Here is a 17,538-nt window from a genome sequence, read left to right as displayed (position 1 = left end):
CTCCAAAATGTGGGACTCCCTCCATCAGTCTCCAAACTGTGGGACTCCCTCCTCCCCTTCCCTCAGTCTCAAAACTGTGGGACTCCCTCCTCCCACTCCCTCAGTCTCCAGACTGTGGGACTCCCTCCTCCCACTCTACCTCTCCCAGTCTCCAAAAGGTGGGACTCCCTCCTCCCCTTTCCCTCAGACTCCAAACTGTGGGACTCCCTCCTCCCACTCCCTCAGTCTCCAAACTGTGGTACTCCCTCACCCACCTCCTTCAGTCTGCAAACTGTGGGACTCCCTCCCCTCCACCTCTCCCAGTCTCCAAACTGTGGGACTCCCTCACCTCCCACTCCCTCAGTCCCCAAACTCTGGGACTCCCTCCCCGTCACGGGATTGTTTTGCCTGGGGGTGCGGAATACCTTTGGCGCGGACACACACACACCCAGAGTTTTGCCCCCTTTTTAAAAGCTGCTACATGCCAATAAAAACCCCCCACCCCCTCACACCTCAATGCCACTCCACCTCGCCCTCGGGTGGAGGTTTGGCCATTTGCCGCCTCCCCTCCTTTCACTCACAACCCAGACGCAGAAGCCAATTCAGCTCCGAGGCCGAGGAACCTCCTGCCCACCATCGCACCTGAAGGCTTGTCACACCACCTAGATGGTGGTTTCCCTTTAAATGCCTCACACCAAGTTGGCGGTGGGCCCCTTTAAAACCTCCCTCTCCGACGTGTTGGCCCCTTTAAACCCGCCCTCGCCAGACGAGGCGGCCCCTTTAAATCCGCCCACCCCACTTCGCGGCGGCCCCTTTAAAACCGCCCTTGCTCGGCGTGTTGGCCCCTTTAAATCCGCGCTCCCCACAGCGCGGCGGCCCTTTTAAAACCGCCCTCCCCCCAGCGTGTCTGGCCCCTTTAAATCCGCCCTCCCCACGTCGCGGTGGCCCCTTTAAAACCGCCCTCGACCGACAGGCTGGCCGCTTTAAATCTGCCCTCTCTGCAAGCGGCGGACCCCTTAAACCCGCCGTCGTGGCGGCCCCTTTAAAAGGCCAGACACCGAAAAAAGAGGTGGCGGCCCCTTTAAATCTGGGATTATGGCCACATAAAGCCCATAAGATTGCAAAGAGAAGGGGGGAAGGGGGCTTTTTTTTTAGTGGGGGGGGTGAAGTTTGCAAATAAAATCATTACCTATTCCTCCATGGGTGGGAATGAAAAAAAAAAGGTCTTAAAACAATAAAGAGTCGAGCTTGGCAGTAATGGGGGAGGGGGGGAAAGAGACTGCAGCAACAAGAGCAGCTCCAGCAGCATGAAATGCTTCCTCGCCGGCATCCAGAGCCAGACAGGAAATGCCCGTTCTCCAGCCCGCCCATATAAACCCGGCTTGCCGGAAGTCCCGCCCCCACCCCTTGCGGCTTCCGATTGGCCGCCGCCCCACCACGGCCCTGTCGAGGCGCCGCGCCCCCATTGGCCGGCGGCCGCCGTTCATCAAAGTCGGCGGTTGGTGGGTGGGGAAGACGGTTGAGATTCGAATCCACTTCGAGGCGGCCGCCATGTTGCCCACCTCAGGCCAAGCCTTATGGTTTGAATATACAAACAAAGGCAGCATATTTGGTCTCATTTTAACCCCCAAGGCGGAGTGACTTGAGCTATCTCAATCATTGGCCGGTCCCCACGGCAGCAGCAGCCCCCCCCCACCCCACCACCACCTCCTCCGACTGCCCAACCCAAGGCGACATCTTGGCTTGACCCCTCACCTCCAGCCGCCAACGTCAAGCCGGGAGCCACGGACGGGTGCCCGGCCGGGAGAAAGAAACTGGCCGTACCCGAGCGCAACCACCCCACCCACGACCAAACCTGCCCGGGAAAGGAGAGGAAGAAGGGGGCAGCGCCAGCTTGGCGCCGTCTGGGCGAGACGTCTGGAGAGGAGCGTTGGGTGTGACCGGGCGGGCGGGGGTGCTCCATTACTGTGACGGTTGGCCTCACCGAGACAGGCTCGGGTGGACGGCAACCGATGCCGCAGCGATTGATCACTTCAGCACTGAGGTCGACGGATTTCGGCTATCGAGGGACGAAGGGACAGGGCGGCCAATGGCGGAACAGGCCCGACGGGGCTGAACGGCACCCTCTGGAGATGAAGCGGGGACGGAGGGGGGGCAGGAGGACGCCCGCTTGGAGCTCCGTCTACCCGATCAAATCCTTTAACTGTCTCAAACAGAACGGTTCCTCACCTCTGACCTTCTCTCACACTGTTCTGGCAGACGTGGGGTGAGGGTCCCTTCGCTTCGGAGGGCGCCCGGCTTGAGGCAGTCCCTCTCGGCTCTTCTCGTTCTCTCTCCCCCCTCTCTCACTCACTCTCTCTGTCGTCACTCTCTATGCACAAAACACGTCCATCTACGTTCAAAGCCATACATTCACCGTTAGTCCCGTAGGTACCGCTGATCTGGTGGGGAGGGACTGGAGATCATGGACGTCATCACGCGCTAAAGAGACTCGAACTCCGTAATCCCGGCCGACGCTCCCCCGTTGCCAGTACTGAGGGATTACCGCACTGTCGGAGGGAGATGTATATACTCTAGGACTTGATCTCCATAATCCAGGCCGACACTCCCCCGGTGTCAGTACTGAGGGAGTGCTGCACTGTCGGAGGGAGATGTATATACTGTAGGACTTGATCTCCATAATCCAGACCGACACTCCTCCGGTGTCAGTACTGAGGGAGTGCTGCACTGTCAGAGGCAGATGTATATACTCTAGGACTTGATCTCTATAATCCAGACCGACACTCCCCCGTTGTCAGTACTGAGGGAGTGCTGCACTGTCGGAGGCAGATGTATATACTCTAGGACTTGATCTCCATAATCCAGGCCGACACTCCCCCGGTGTCAGTACTGAGGGAGTGCTGCACTGTTGGAGGGTGATGTATATACTCTCTGGACTGGAGCTGTGCATACCTACCAAGTGACTCGTAGGCTTCTTCCAGGGATCCCCGTGCAGTTGCCTTGAGAGTCCCGGGTGGGGTGGGCCATCTTGGGTATCCGCCTCAGGACAGTCCCAAGCAGCCCCCACCGGCCAAAGCTTTGGGGTCCGGCAGTGAGGTCACGTGGGGTCAACCGGCCTTTGTGAGGTCGTCGCCCTAGCAACAGGCTGACCCCACCCACTCAAGGTGGAGGGCAAGTGAGCTGGAGGTGGCATTCGTGAGGGTGTCCCCCTCCACCTCCCTCCCTATCTCTGTAACCTCCTCCGATCCCAGCCTCTTGAGCATCCCATCCCTCCACCACACCCCCCCCACCCCCGACATTGGCGGCCGTGCCTTCAGCTGGAGGATCCCGAGCTCTGGAATTCCCTCCCGAAACCCCTCCAAGCCGTTCCTTAAAACCTCCCTCCGTGACTGAGCTGTCGCCCGTCCCTCATTCCTCCCTGCGCGGCCCTGGGAACAGATTTTGTCCGCAATACGCGGCTGTGAGGATGTGTTCCAGTATCGGTGCCCTGTAAATGCAGTTCCTGTCGCCAAGTCCCCAGATAGAGAGAGAGACAGAGGGAGAAAAAGAGATGGTGGGAGTTTGTGGTTAAACTGCAATATTGTAATGAAACACAGCACTGTGTGGGCTTATAACAAAAGCCATATTTGCATCAGTTCCAGCCTTCGATGTATTTTGATCTTATTTGCATCAATTTACATCTATTCACAGACGTGCTCAGTATTTCCACTGCAGCCTGTGTGAGTGTGCGTGCATCTGAGAGTGAGTGAGTGTGCGAGACTGCCAAGAGTGTGCGAGAATGTGTGTATGTATGTACGTGTGTGTGTGAGACACACACTCACTCATACACCTGGACAGCTCCCCTCTCCTCAGCCTCCGCACTGTGGGAGGCCCGCCCCACTCCGCGAGCACCTCAGTGAACAGATTTAAATTGATGCAAATGTCCCCTACCCTGACTCAGTGTGGTGCAAACCCAGCCAGTAGCACTGAAGGCCTCCCCCCTCTCTCGAATGGGGGAAGGGGGGGGCTGACTGTCCTGGGGCAACAGGAAACCTTGGAACCGGGCCAGCTCAGGAGGCCCTGCAGCCCATCGAGCCTCTGCCAGCTCCGCATCAAACTGCGCCTGACGCTTGTCTGCCCACGTTCCTCCCACCCACAAAAAATAAGACAACAGGTTGAACTCATCTCTCTGCAGTGCTGAGGCAGTCGAAGATCGCAACCAACAGCTCCCGGGGGCAGAAACAAAATGCGTTACTTAATGTGATTTGCAGGCGCCCGTCTCAAAACACAAAAGGAGTTACGTATAATTGAGTTTACAGCGAGCGAACGAGTCATTAGTCCATGTGGTTACACTCAAATGAGAGGGCATCTCATTGCAACATATAAAATTCTGAGTTTGACAGGGTAGATGCAGAGAGACGGTTTCCCCACACACTGCTCCAAGTGTGGTCTAACTCAGGGATATGGAGACTGGAACTGTGCACAGTGCTCCAAGTGTGGTCTAACCCAGGGATATGGAGACTGGAACTGTGCACAGTGCTCCAAGTGTGGTCTAACCGACGGATATGGAGAGTGGAACTGTGCACACTGCTCCAAGTGTGGTCTAACTGAGGGATATGGAGACTGGAACTGTGCACATTGCTCCAAGTGTGGTCTAACTGAGGGATATGGAGAGTGGAACTGTGCACAGTGCTCCAAGTGTGGTCTGACCTGGGGATATGGAGACTGGAACTGTGCACAGTGCTCCAAGTGTGGTCAAACCGAGGGATATGGAGACTGGAACTGTGCACATTGCTCCAAGTGTGGTCTAACTGAGGGATATGGAGAGTGGAACTGTACACAGTGCTCCAAGTGTGGTCTGACTGAGGGATATGGAGAGTGGAACTGTGCACAGTGCTCCAAGTGTGGTCTGACCTGGGGATATGGAGACTGGAACTGTGCACAGTGCTCCAAGTGTGGTCTAACTGAGGGATATGGAGAGTGGAACTGTGCACAGTGATCCAAGTGTGGTCTGACCTGGGGATATGGAGAGTGGAACTGTGCACAGTGCTCCAAGTGTGGTCTAACCGAGGGATATGGAGAGTGGAACTGTGCACAGTGCTCCAAGTGTGGTCTAACTGAGGGATATGGAGACTGGAACTGTGCACACTGCTCCAAGTGTGGTCAAACCCAGGGATATGGAGACTGGAACTGTGCACACTGCTCCAAGTGTGGTCAAACCCAGGGATATGGAGACTGGAACTGTGCACACTGCTCCAAGTGTGGTCAAACTCAGGGATATGGAGACTGGAACTGTGCACACTGCTCCAAGTGTGGTCTAACCCAGGGATATGGAGAGTGGAACTGTGCACAGTGCTCCAAGTGTGGTCTGACCTGGGGATATGGAGACTGGAACTGTGCACAGTGCTCCAAGTGTGGTCTAACTGAGGGATATGGAGAGTGGAACTGTGCACAGTGCTCCAAGTGTGGTCTAACCGAGGGATATGGAGACTGGAACTGTGCACAGTGCTCCAAGTGTGGTCTAACCCAGGGATATGGAGAGGTGCTCAACACTGACTACACTAACCTGAAGTAATTGAGAGGGTGCTGAATGATAGCAATCTATTCAACCAAGGGTGGCATCACTTTGCACAGTAAAGACACAGGAGAGAGACAGGGCAAGAGCAGAACTTTTCTTTTTATTGAGATCTCTTTCCAGTGACACCCTCGGCTCAGTCCTCCTCCTCGTCGTCAGCAGCTCCACCGCCGCCCTGTGCCTTCTTGGCGTTCTTCCTCTTCACCCGGCCGGGACGCCCACCGCCGTATGGCGACCTCAGGGAGAAGTCGATGTGCTTCTGCGAGTCCAGCCGCACTATGTAGGAGGGGATGTTCACCACCTGCTTCCGCACCCTGGGAAGAGGGAAAGGAGAGAGTGAGCCAACGTTGGAGGGTGGCTTGCACCGGAGGGCGGGGTCCGCTCCACCCCTCTACTGGGTCACCACACGCCCATCCCAGTACAGCGGGCACCGACAGCCCCAAACACCCTGCCACCCTCAGCCATTACCTCTCGACAGTTGCTGGCTGATCCGAGCGAGTGGCTGTCGGAGGAGAGAGAGAGAGATATCCCTCCCGCGTGAGTGTGTGTCTCTGTCTCTGAGGCAAGGTATACAGCACACAGCCGAATTGACCTTGCTGAAAAGAAGCCGGGACATGTTATCGTCTCCCCGCGCCTGCCGCCCCCACGGCTTATGTTCTGCACGGAAGACAAAAGCAGGTTGTATTTAATAGGGAGGCGCCCAGTGGTGCAACGGGAGCTTTACTCTGTATCTAACCCCCCTGTACTGTACCTGTCCTGGGCAGTGTTTGATGGGGGAGTGTAGAGGGAGCTTTACTCTGTATATAACCCCCGTACTGTACCTGTCCTGGCAGTGTTTGATGGAGGACAAAGTAGAGGGAGCTTTACTCTGTATCTAACCCCGTACTGTACCTGTCCTGGGGAGTGTTTGATGGGGACAGTGTAGAGGGAGCATTACTCTGTATCTAACCCCCGTACTGTACCTGTCCTGGGGAGTGTTTGATGGGACAGTGTAGAGGGAACATTACTCTGTATCTAACCCCTGTACTGTACCTGTCCTGGGGAGTGTTTGATGGGGGACAGTGTAGAGGGAGCTTTACTCTGTATCTAACCCCCGTACTGTACCTGTCCTGGGGAGTGTTTGATGGGACAGTGTAGAGGGAACATTACTCTGTATCTAACCCCCCGTACTGTACCTGTCCTGGGGAGTGTTTGATGGGGGACAGTGTAGAGGGCGCTTTACTCTGTATCTCACCCCACGTGTGGGAGTGATGTGCACGGTGTGTGGGTGCAGGCTGCTCTCAGGGACCTACCTGATGTGCCTCTGTCGGATCAGCACCCTGGCATGGTGAATCGACTTGGCCAGGCCCAACTTGAAGACCTGCGTCTGTAGGCGACGCTCCAGGAAATCCTCAATCTTCAGGCCCAGGATGTAATCCAGCTTCATCTTGGTCTCGTCCAGCACGCCAATGCGCACAAGCCTCCGCAGGAGGGCGTTACCTGCAAAAAGGGGGGAGGGTTAAAAGCAAGGGAACGTTAAACACACAAAGACCATCTCAGAACCACAGTTAGAGGGAGGCGGGGGGGGGGGGGATGGGGGGGAGGGAGAGAGAGAGGGAGGGGAGGGAGAGAGAGGGGAGGGAGGGGGAGAGCCCCCCAGACAGCACCAAGTCTCAGCCTATTGTGAAAGTCAACACTGACTGTCTGACAGGGATAACTATTAATCATCGACTTGATTACACTCCGCACTGACAGCTCCATCATCAGGACAGTTAAAACTCAGCCTCCTCACCTTCGAACAGCCGCTTGGGGTCTTTCTCATCCAGCGTCAGCAGCTCTCGGGCGGCCTTGCGAATCTTGGCCAGCGTAAATTTCACCCTCCACACCTCGCGCTTGTTCCGCAGCCCGTACTCGCCTGGGCGGGCAGAGACACAAGGGAGAGAAAGGGGTTACCGACTGAGGTGCTGAAGCGCCCGGCTGCGCGGGACGGGGAGGGGTTAACGGCAGTAGCAGCCGGAGTGGGGGGGGGGGGGGGTGGGGTACGGGGACCGGAGGGGGGGGGCAGACGCGCACTCACCGATCAGCTTCAGCTCCTGATCCAGACGAGATTTCTCGAAGGGACGCCGCGGAGCCACATAGGTTTTACTGCAAACCCAGGACCTGGCAACCGGCATGACTGCTCACAAGCTGTACAGGAGGGAAGGAGGGTCAGTTAGCGACTAAACACGGGGCATGATCAAACCCCCTCCCCCCAACACGTCAACTCAGCACTGCCTGGCTCACATCCAACTGTGCAGCACTCCCTCAGTACTGACACTGGGGAGTGTCGGCCTGGATTATGGAGATCAAGTCCTAGAGTATATACATCTCCCTCTGACAGTGCAGCACTCCCTCAGTACTGACACCGGGGGAGTGTCGGCCTGGATTATGGAGATCAAGTCCTAGAGTATATACATCTCCCTCTGACAGTGCAGCACTCCCTCAGTACTGACACCGGGGGAGTGTCGGCCTGGATTATGGAGATCAAGTCCGAGAGTACATACATCTCCCTCCGACAGTGCAGCACTCCCTCAGTACTGACACCGGGGGAGTGTCGGCCTGGATTATAGAGATCAAGTCCGAGAGTATATACATCTCCCTCCGACAGTGCAGCACTCCCTCAGTACTGACACCGGGGGAGTGTCGGCCTGGATTATAGAGATCAAGTCCTAGAGTATATACATATCCCTCCGACAGTGCAGCACTCCCGCAGTACTGGGAGACGAGGATTCCCTTTGTGCGAGAACCTGGAGGCCGGTCAGCGATGGGCAGTGACCGGTACTATGGCCTCGACGGTCGGTTTAATCTGCGGCCAGCGTGGGAAAGGTGTGCGAGCGCCCAGCTCAGGCCGCAGAACGCGGCCCCGGGGCTGAGCACCGGGCACGGACTGCAGATGCCGTGCGCATACCTCCCTCGGCCGTGAGCGCACGCAGCGACCAGACCCACCCCGCTCCAAAATCACGCAACAGACGCCCCCTGCACAGCAAGATCCCACCCGGCCAGTGCGAGCCCCTGCCCGCTCCCAGTTCGCGTCGCCCCGAGGGAGGGAGGGAGGGGTGGGGAAGCAAAGAAACACAGAAGACAAATACGACCGCTCTGTGCACAGCAAGATCCCACTCTGGGGGGTGGCGGTTGTACCCCAAAAATGAACCCACGGCCAGAATGCGTAACTGATGGGCAGCGAAGAGGGGCTACCCCAGTATACTGGGGGAAAGAGAGACCAGAAATCCTCCTCCCCTCCCCCGACACAATGGTCAAACAGACACCTACACAGCAAGATCCCACAAATTAAAACGTTTAACAAATTCCCCCCCACCCTCAACTCGCATGTCCCCGGAAACCCGACAAAGCGGCACGAAAGTGGGGATGGGGGGGGGGGGGGGTTTTAAGAAATCAATGGCCGCCGTTCCCCAACCCCCAGGGTGGCCCCACTAACCCCAATGCACAGTAAGATCCCACAAAGAACAGACAGCACCCCCCCCCCCCCCCCCCCCCGCCCACTACTACACCACCACCACCAGAAGTGGAATTGGGAAGGAGAAGCCAGGCAACCACCACCCACCTCACCCCACCCCCATGGCAGGGGGGGCTGTGCACAGCAAGATCCCAGAGGGCAGCCGCAGCAGCGGAACCCCAACCCCCTCCCCAAAAACCACATGATCTCTGTTCTAAGTGCTGGGGAAGCATTATAATGCAACTCCTTTCTCTCCACTCCACATGCCCCTCCATTTCGTTCGCTCGCTCGCCTTCCCTCACCCTCGCCGTCCACCAGCCAAAGAGACCACGCCGCCCTGGGCGCCGCTTTATATAGGGGGCCGCAAAACCACGCCCCCTTTCCTCCTGGCGGCGTCACTTCCTTCTCACGACGACTTCCGCGTGACGTCACAGGGCTTCACATTTCCGGTGCCAACCGTTTTTTTTTTCCCCCCCCCCAATCGGTCAACCCTCCTGCCCCCGTCCTGACGTCACATCCGTCCCGTGACGTCGACCGGCTTTTAAAAACAAAAATCTGGCCTTTAACTCGGCTTTTATATTTATCTTTACCCTCCCCCCCCCCCCTGCTCTGGTATCGATACGACAATCGATTCCCTCCCTTTGAAAAAGGGAATTGATGCTCGAATTTAAGTATCGCCCCGCCCACCATCCCCGGCCCAACGGCTCCAACCGTCGCTTCAGGAAGTGCATCCGGTTCACGTCAGCACCAACTCCCCAGTTTTATTCTTCCCATTGCTTCTCCCCCAACTTGTGCACCTCAGGTAAACATCTCCAGCCGAAAAGGAAGAAGACTGGGTGGAAATGGTGGGAAGGTTTTGACCGAAGGGTGGCCGAACGGTCAAAGGGGGGGGTGGGGCCCCCGCAGTGGCTAAAGGGTAACCACTTCCGGGTTATGACTTTCCCAGCCTTTTTTTACCCCCTAAAAAAAACAACAATTAGGGTTCATTTGCATTTGTCTTCAGATCTAGGGATCTGGAGTCACTTGTAGACTGGGTAGGGATCTGGAGTCACTTGTAGACTGGGTAGGGATCTGGAGTCACTTGTAGACTGGGTAGGGATCTGGAGTCACTTGTAGACTGGGTAGGGATCTGGAGTCACTTGTAGACTGGGTAGGGATCTGGAGTCACTTGTAGACTGGGTAGGGATCTGGAGTCACTTGTAGACTGGGTAGGGATCTGGAGTCACTTGTAGACTGGGTAGGGATCTGGAGTCACATGTCGACTGGGTAGGGATCTGGAGTCACTTGTAGACTGGGTAGGGATCTGGAGTCACTTGTAGACTGGGTAGGGATCTGGAGTCACTTGTAGACTGTGTAGGGATCTGGAGTCACATGTAGACTGGGTAGGGATCTGGAGTCACTTGTAGACTGGGTAGGGATCTGGAGTCACATGTAGACTGGGTAGGGATCTGGAGTCACTTGCAGACTTGGTAGGGATCGGGAGTCACATGTCGACTGGGTAGGGATCTGGAGTCACTTGTAGACTAGGTAGGGATCTGGAGTCACTTGTAGACTGGGTAGGGATCTGGAGTCACTTGTAGACTGTGTAGGGATCTGGAGTCACATGTAGACTGGGTAGGGATCTGGAGTCACTTGTAGACTGGGTAGGGATCTGGAGTCACATGTAGACTGGGTAGGGATCTGGAGTCACATGTAGACTGGGTAGGGATCTGGAGTCACTTGTAGACTGGGTAGGGATCTGGAGTCACATGTAGACTGGGTAGGGATCTGGAGTCACTTGTAGACTGGGTAGGGATCTGGAGTCACATGTAGACTGGGTAGGGATCTGGAGTCACATGTAGACTGGGTAGGGATCTGGAGTCACATGTAGACTGGGTAGGGATCTGGAGTCACCTGTAGACTGGGTAGGGATCTGGAGTCACATGTAGACTGGGTAGGGATCTGGAGTCACTTGCAGACTGGGTAGGGATCGGGAGTCACATGTCGACTGGGTAGGGATCTGGAGTCACATGTAGACTAGGTAGGGATCTGGAGTCACTTGTAGACTGGGTAGGGATCTGGAGTCACTTGTAGACTGTGTAGGGATCTGGAGTCACATGTAGACTGGGTAGGGATCTGGAGTCACTTGTAGACTGGGTAGGGATCTGGAGTCACATGTAGACTGGGTAGGGATCTGGAGTCACATGTAGACTGGGTAGGGATCTGGAGTCACGTGTAGACTGGGTAGGGATCTGGAGTCACGTGTAGACTGGGTAGGGATCTGGAGTCACTTGCAGACTGGGTAGGGATCTGGAGTCACGTGTAGACTGGATCGGGATCTGGAGTCACTTGTAGACTGGGTAGGGATCTGGAGTCACTTGTCGACTGGGTAGGGATCTGGAGTCACGTGTAGACTGGGTAGGGATCTGGAGTCACGTGTGGACTGGGTAGGGATCTGGAGTCACGTGTAGACTGGATCGGGATCTGGAGTCACTTGTAGACTGGGTAGGGATCTGGAGTCACTTGTCGACTGGGTAGGGATCTGGAGTCACGTGTAGACTGGGTCGGGATCTGGAGTCACATATAGACTGGGTCGGGATCTGGAGTCACATGTAGACTGGGCAGGGATCTGGAGTCACTTGTAGACTGGGTAGGGATCTGGAGCCACATGTAGACTGGGTAGGGATCTGGAGTCACTTGTAGACTAGGTAGGGATCTGGAGTCACTTGTAGACTGGGTAGGGATCTGGAGTCACTTGTAGACTGTGTAGGGATCTGGAGTCACATGTAGACTGGGTAGGGATCTGGAGTCACTTGTAGACTGGGTAGGGATCTGGAGTCACATGTAGACTGGGTAGGGATCTGGAGTCACTTGTAGACTGGGTAGGGATCTGGAGTCACTTGTAGACTGGGTAGGGATCTGGAGTCACTTGTAGACTGGGTAGGGATCTGGAGTCACTTGTAGACTGGGTAGGGATCTGGAGTCACTTGTAGACTAGGTAGGGATCTGGAGTCACTTGTAGACTGGGTAGGGATCTGGAGTCACTTGTAGACTGGGTAGGGATCTGGAGTCACTTGTAGACTGGGTAGGGATCTGGAGTCACTTGTAGACTGGGTAGGGATCTGGAGTCACTTGTAGACTGGGTAGGGATCTGGAGTCACATGTAGACTGGGTAGGGATCTGGAGTCACTTGTAGACTGGGTAGGGATCTGGAGTCACTTGTAGACTGGGTAGGGATCTGGAGTCACTTGTAGACTGGGTAGGGATCTGGAGTCACTTGTAGTCTGGATCTGGAGTCACATAGAGACTGGGTAGGGATCTGGAGTCACATGTAGACTGGGTAGTGATCTGGAGTCACTTGTAGACTGTGTAGGGATCTGGAGTCACATGTAGACTGGGTAGGGATCTGGAGTCACTTGTAGACTGGGTCTGGATCTGGAGTCACATGTAGACTGGGTAGGGATCTGGAGTCACTTGTAGTCTGGATCTGGAGTCACATAGAGACTGGGTAGGGATCTGGAGTCACATGTAGACTGGGTCGGGATCTGGAGTCACATGTAGACTGGGCAGGGATCTGGAGTCACTTGTAGACTGGGTAGGGATCTGGAGTCACATGTAGACTGGGTAGGGATCTGGAGTCACTTGTAGACTAGGTAGGGATCTGGAGTCACTTGTAGACTGGGTAGGGATCTGGAGACACTTGTAGACTGTGTAGGGATCTGGAGTCACATGTAGACTGGGTAGGGATCTGGAGTCACTTGTAGACTGGGTAGGGATCTGGAGTCACATGTAGACTGGGTAGGGATCTGGAGTCACCTATAGACTGGGTAGGGATCTGGAGTCACATGTAGACTGGGTAGGGATCTGGAGTCACTTGCAGACTGGGTAGGGATCGAGAGTCACATGTCGACTGGGTAGGGATCTGGAGTCACTTGTAGACTAGGTAGGGATCTGGAGTCACTTGTAGACTGGGTAGGGATCTGGAGTCACTTGTAGACTGTGTAGGGATCTGGAGTCACATGTAGACTGGGTAGGGATCTGGAGTCACTTGTAGACTGGGTAGGGATCTGGAGTCACATGTAGACTGGGTAGGGATCTGGAGTCACTTGCAGACTTGGTAGGGATCGGGAGTCACATGTCGACTGGGTAGGGATCTGGAGTCACTTGTAGACTAGGTAGGGATCTGGAGTCACTTGTAGACTGGGTAGGGATCTGGAGTCACTTGTAGACTGTGTAGGGATCTGGAGTCACATGTAGACTGGGTAGGGATCTGGAGTCACTTGTAGACTGGGTAGGGATCTGGAGTCACATGTAGACTGGGTAGGGATCTGGAGTCACATGTAGACTGGGTAGGGATCTGGAGTCACTTGTAGACTGGGTAGGGATCTGGAGTCACATGTAGACTGGGTAGGGATCTGGAGTCACTTGTAGACTGGGTAGGGATCTGGAGTCACATGTAGACTGGGTAGGGATCTGGAGTCACATGTAGACTGGGTAGGGATCTGGAGTCACATAGAGACTGGGTAGGGATCTGGAGTCACTTGTCGACTGGGTAGGGATCTGGAGTCACTTGTAGACTGGGTAGGGATCTGGAGTCACATGTAGACTGGGTAGGGATCTGGAGTCACATGTAGACTGGGTAGGGATCTGGAGTCACTTGTAGACTGGGTAGGGATCTGGAGTCACATGTAGACTGGGTAGGGATCTGGAGTCACATGTAGACTGGGTAGGGATCTGGAGTCCCTTGTAGACTGGGTAGGGATCTGGAGTCACATGTAGACTGGGTAGGGATCTGGAGTCACATGTCGACTGGGTAGGGATCTGGAGTCACTTGTAGACTGGGTAGGGATCTGGAGTCACTTGTAGACTGGGTAGGGATCTGGAGTCACTTGTAGACTGGGTCTGGATCTGGAGTCACTTGTAGACTGGGTAGGGATCTGGAGTCACTTGTAGACTGGGTAGGGATCTGGAGTCACTTGTAGACTGGGAAGGGATCTGGAGTCACTTGTAGACTGGGTAGGGATCTGGAGTCACTTGTAGACTGTGTAGGGATCTGGAGTCACTTGTAGACTGGGTCTGGATCTGGAGTCACTTGTAGACTGGGTAGGGATCTGGAGTCACTTGTAGACTGGGTAGGGATCTGGAGTCACTTGTAGACTGGGTAGGGATCTGGAGTCACATGTAGACTGGGTAGGGATCTGGAGTCACATGTAGACTGGGTCGGGATCTGGAGTCACTTGTAGACTGGGTAGGGATCTGGAGTCACATGTAGACTGGGTAGGGAACTGGAGTCACTTGTAGACTGGGTAGGGATCTGGAGACACATGGAGACTGGGTAGTGATCTGGAGACACATGGAGACTGGGTAGGGATCTGGAGTCACATGGAGACTGGGTAGGGATCTGGAGACACATGGAGACTGGGTAGGGATCTGCAGTCACATGGAGACTGGGTAGGGATCTGGAGACACATGGAGACTGGGTAGGGATCTGGAGTCACATGGAGACTAGGTAGGGATCTGGAGTCACATAGAGACTGGGTCTGGATCTGGAGTCACTTGTAGACTGGGTAGGGATCTGGAGTCACATGTAGACTGGGTAGGGATCTGGAGTCACTTGTAGACTGGGTAGGGAACTGGAGACACATGTAGACTGGGTAGGGATCTGGAGTCACATGTAGACTGGGTAGGGATCTGGAGTCACATGGAGACTGGGTAGGGATCTGGAGTCACATAGAGACTGGGTCTGGATCTGGAGTCACATGTAGACTGGGTAGGGATCTGGAGTCACTTGTAGACTGGGTAGGGATCTGGAGTCACATAGAGACTGGGTAGGGATCTGGAGTCACATGGAGACTGGGTCTGGATCTGGAGTCACATGTCGACTGGGTAGGGATCTGGAGTCACATGTTGACTGCAGTCTGTATCTCACTCCCTGGTATCTGTTATTCTATATATAAACCCCCGAACCCCTCGATTAGATTCCAGTCTGTAACTCACTCCCGGGTATCTGTTATTCTATATATAAACCCCCCGAACCCCTCGATTAGATTCCAGTCTGTAACTCACTCCCGGGTATCTGTTATTCTATATATAAACCCCCCGAACTCCTCGATTAGATTCCAGTCTGTAACTCACTCCCGGGTATCTGTTATTCTATATATAAACCCCCCGAACCCCTCGATTAAATTTCAGTCTGTAACTCACTCCCGGGTATCTGTTATTCTATATATAAACCCCCCGAACCCCTCGATTAGATTCCAGTCTGTAACTCATTCCCGGGTATCTGTTATTCTATATATAAACACCCCTGAACCCCTCGATTAGATTCCAGTCTGTAACTCACTACCGGGTATCTGTTATTCTATATATAAACCCCCCGAACCCCTCGATTAGATTCCAGTCTGTAACTCACTCCCAGGTATCTGTTATTCTATATATAAACACCCCCGAACCCCTCGATTAGATTCCAGTCTGTAACTCACTCCCAGGTATCTGTTATTCTATATATAAACACCCCGAACCCCTCGATTAGATTCCAGTCTGTAACTCACTCCCAGGTATCTGTTATTCTATATATAAACACCCCGAACCCCTCGATTAGATTCCAGTCTGTAACTCACTCCCGGGTATCTGTTATTCTATATATAAACACCCCGAACCCCTCGATTAGATTCCAGCCTGTAACTCACTCCCGGTTATCTGTTAGTCTACAGATAAAACGCTCTGAATCCCTCAATTAGATTCCAGTCTGTAACTCACTCCCGGGTATCTGTTATTCTAAATATAAACACCCCGAACCCCTCGATTAGATTCCAGCCTGTAACTCACTCCCGGTTATCTGTTAGTCTACAGATAAAACGCTCTGAATCCCTCAATTAGATTCCAGTCTGTAACTCACTCCCGGTTATCTGTTAGTCTACAGATAAAACGCTCCGAACCGCTCGATTAGATTCCAGTCTGTAACTCACTCTCGGGTATCTGTTCTTCTATATATAAACACCCCGAACCCCTCGATTAGATTCCAGTCTGTAACTCACTCCCGGGTATCTGTTATTCCATATATAAACACCCCGAACCCCTCGATTAGATTCCAGTCTGTAACTCACTCTCGGGTATCTGTTATTCTATTAATAAACACCCCGAACTCCTCGATTAGATTCCAGCCTGTAACTCACTCTCGGGTATCTGTTATTCTACATATAAACCCCCGAACCCCTCGATTAGATTCCAGTCTGTAACTCACTCCCGGGTTTCTGTTATTCTACATATAAAACGCTCCAAACCCCTCGATTAGATTCCAGTCTGTAACTCACTACGCTCCGAACCGCTCGATTAGATTCCAGTCTGTAACTCACTCCCGGGTATCTGATATTCTATTAATAAACACCCCGAACCCCTCGATTAGATTCCAGTCTGTAACTCACTCCCGGGTATCTGTTATTCTATATATAAACACCCCGAACCCCTCGATTAGATTCCAGTCTGTAACTCACTCCCGGGTATCTGTTATTCTATATATAAACACCCCGAACCCCTCGATTAGATTCCAGTCTGTAACTCACTCCCGGGTATCTGTTATTCTATTAATAAACACCCCGAACCCCTCGATTAGATTCCAGTCTGTAACTCACTCTCGGGTATCTGTTATTCTATTAATAAACACTCCGAACCCCTCGATTAGATTCCAGTCTGTAACTCACTCCCGGGTATCTGTTATTCTACAGATAAAACGCTCCAAACCCCTCGATTAGATTCCAGTCTGGATCTCACTCCCAGGTATCTGTTACTCTTTTTATAAATCCCCTGAACCCCTTGATTAGATTCCAGTCTGTAACTCACTCCCGGGTATCTGTTATTCTATATATAAACCCGCTCCGAACCCCTCGATTTTATTCCAGTCTGCAACTCCCTCCCGGGTATCTGTTATTCTGTGTATAAACCCCCCGAACCCCTCGATTAGATTCCAGTCTGTAACTCACTCCCGGGTATCTGTTATTCTATATATAAACCCCCCGAACCCCTCGATTAGATTCCAGTCTGTAACTCACTCCCGGGTATCTGTTATTCTATATATAAACCCCCTGAACCCCTCGATTAGATTCCAGTCTGTAACTCACTCCCGGGTATCTGTTATTCTATATATAAACCTCCCGAACCCCTCGATTAGATTCCAGTCTGTAACTCACTCCCGGGTATCTGTTACTCTCTATGTAAACCCCCCGAACTCCTCGATTAGATTCCAGTCTGTAACTCACTCCCGGATATCTGTTATTCTTTATATAAACCCCCGAACTCCTCGATTAGATTCCAGTCTGTAACCGGTCTCACCAAGGCCCTCTATAACTGCAGGAAGACATTCTTGCTCCTGTACTCATATCCTCTCGCTATGAAGGCCAACATACCATTCGCCTTCCTAACTGCCTGCTGCACCTGAATGCTTGCTTTCAGCGACTGCTGTACAAGGACACCCAGGTCTCGTTGCACCTCCCCCTTTCCCAATCTATCACCATTCAGATAATAATCTGCCTTTCTGTTTTTACAACCAAGGTGGATA

The 17,538-nt window shown here is 53.6% G+C and overlaps 1 protein-coding gene across 1 annotated transcript; it reads right to left on the bottom strand.

The window, feature by feature from the left end:
- Positions 1–5,617: 5,617 nt before the first annotated feature.
- On the bottom strand, positions 5,618–9,408 carry rps9 (ribosomal protein S9). The gene is made up of 5 exons (XM_068025265.1): positions 9,308–9,408; positions 7,590–7,699; positions 7,305–7,427; positions 6,826–7,012; positions 5,618–5,847 (listed from the first exon to the last, which is right to left on the bottom strand). Exons 2-5 carry the CDS (start codon positions 7,684–7,686, stop codon positions 5,670–5,672), a joined length of 585 nt encoding a protein of 194 aa, XP_067881366.1. The 5' UTR covers positions 7,687–7,699; positions 9,308–9,408; the 3' UTR covers positions 5,618–5,669.
- Positions 9,409–17,538: the final 8,130 nt, after the last annotated feature.

Source organism: Heterodontus francisci, unplaced genomic scaffold, assembly GCF_036365525.1.
Source record: "Heterodontus francisci isolate sHetFra1 unplaced genomic scaffold, sHetFra1.hap1 HAP1_SCAFFOLD_900, whole genome shotgun sequence".
NCBI lineage: Eukaryota > Metazoa > Chordata > Chondrichthyes > Heterodontiformes > Heterodontidae > Heterodontus > Heterodontus francisci.
The sequence above is the reverse complement of the archived record's forward strand: the minus strand, read 5'-3'. Positions and strand labels throughout refer to the sequence as shown.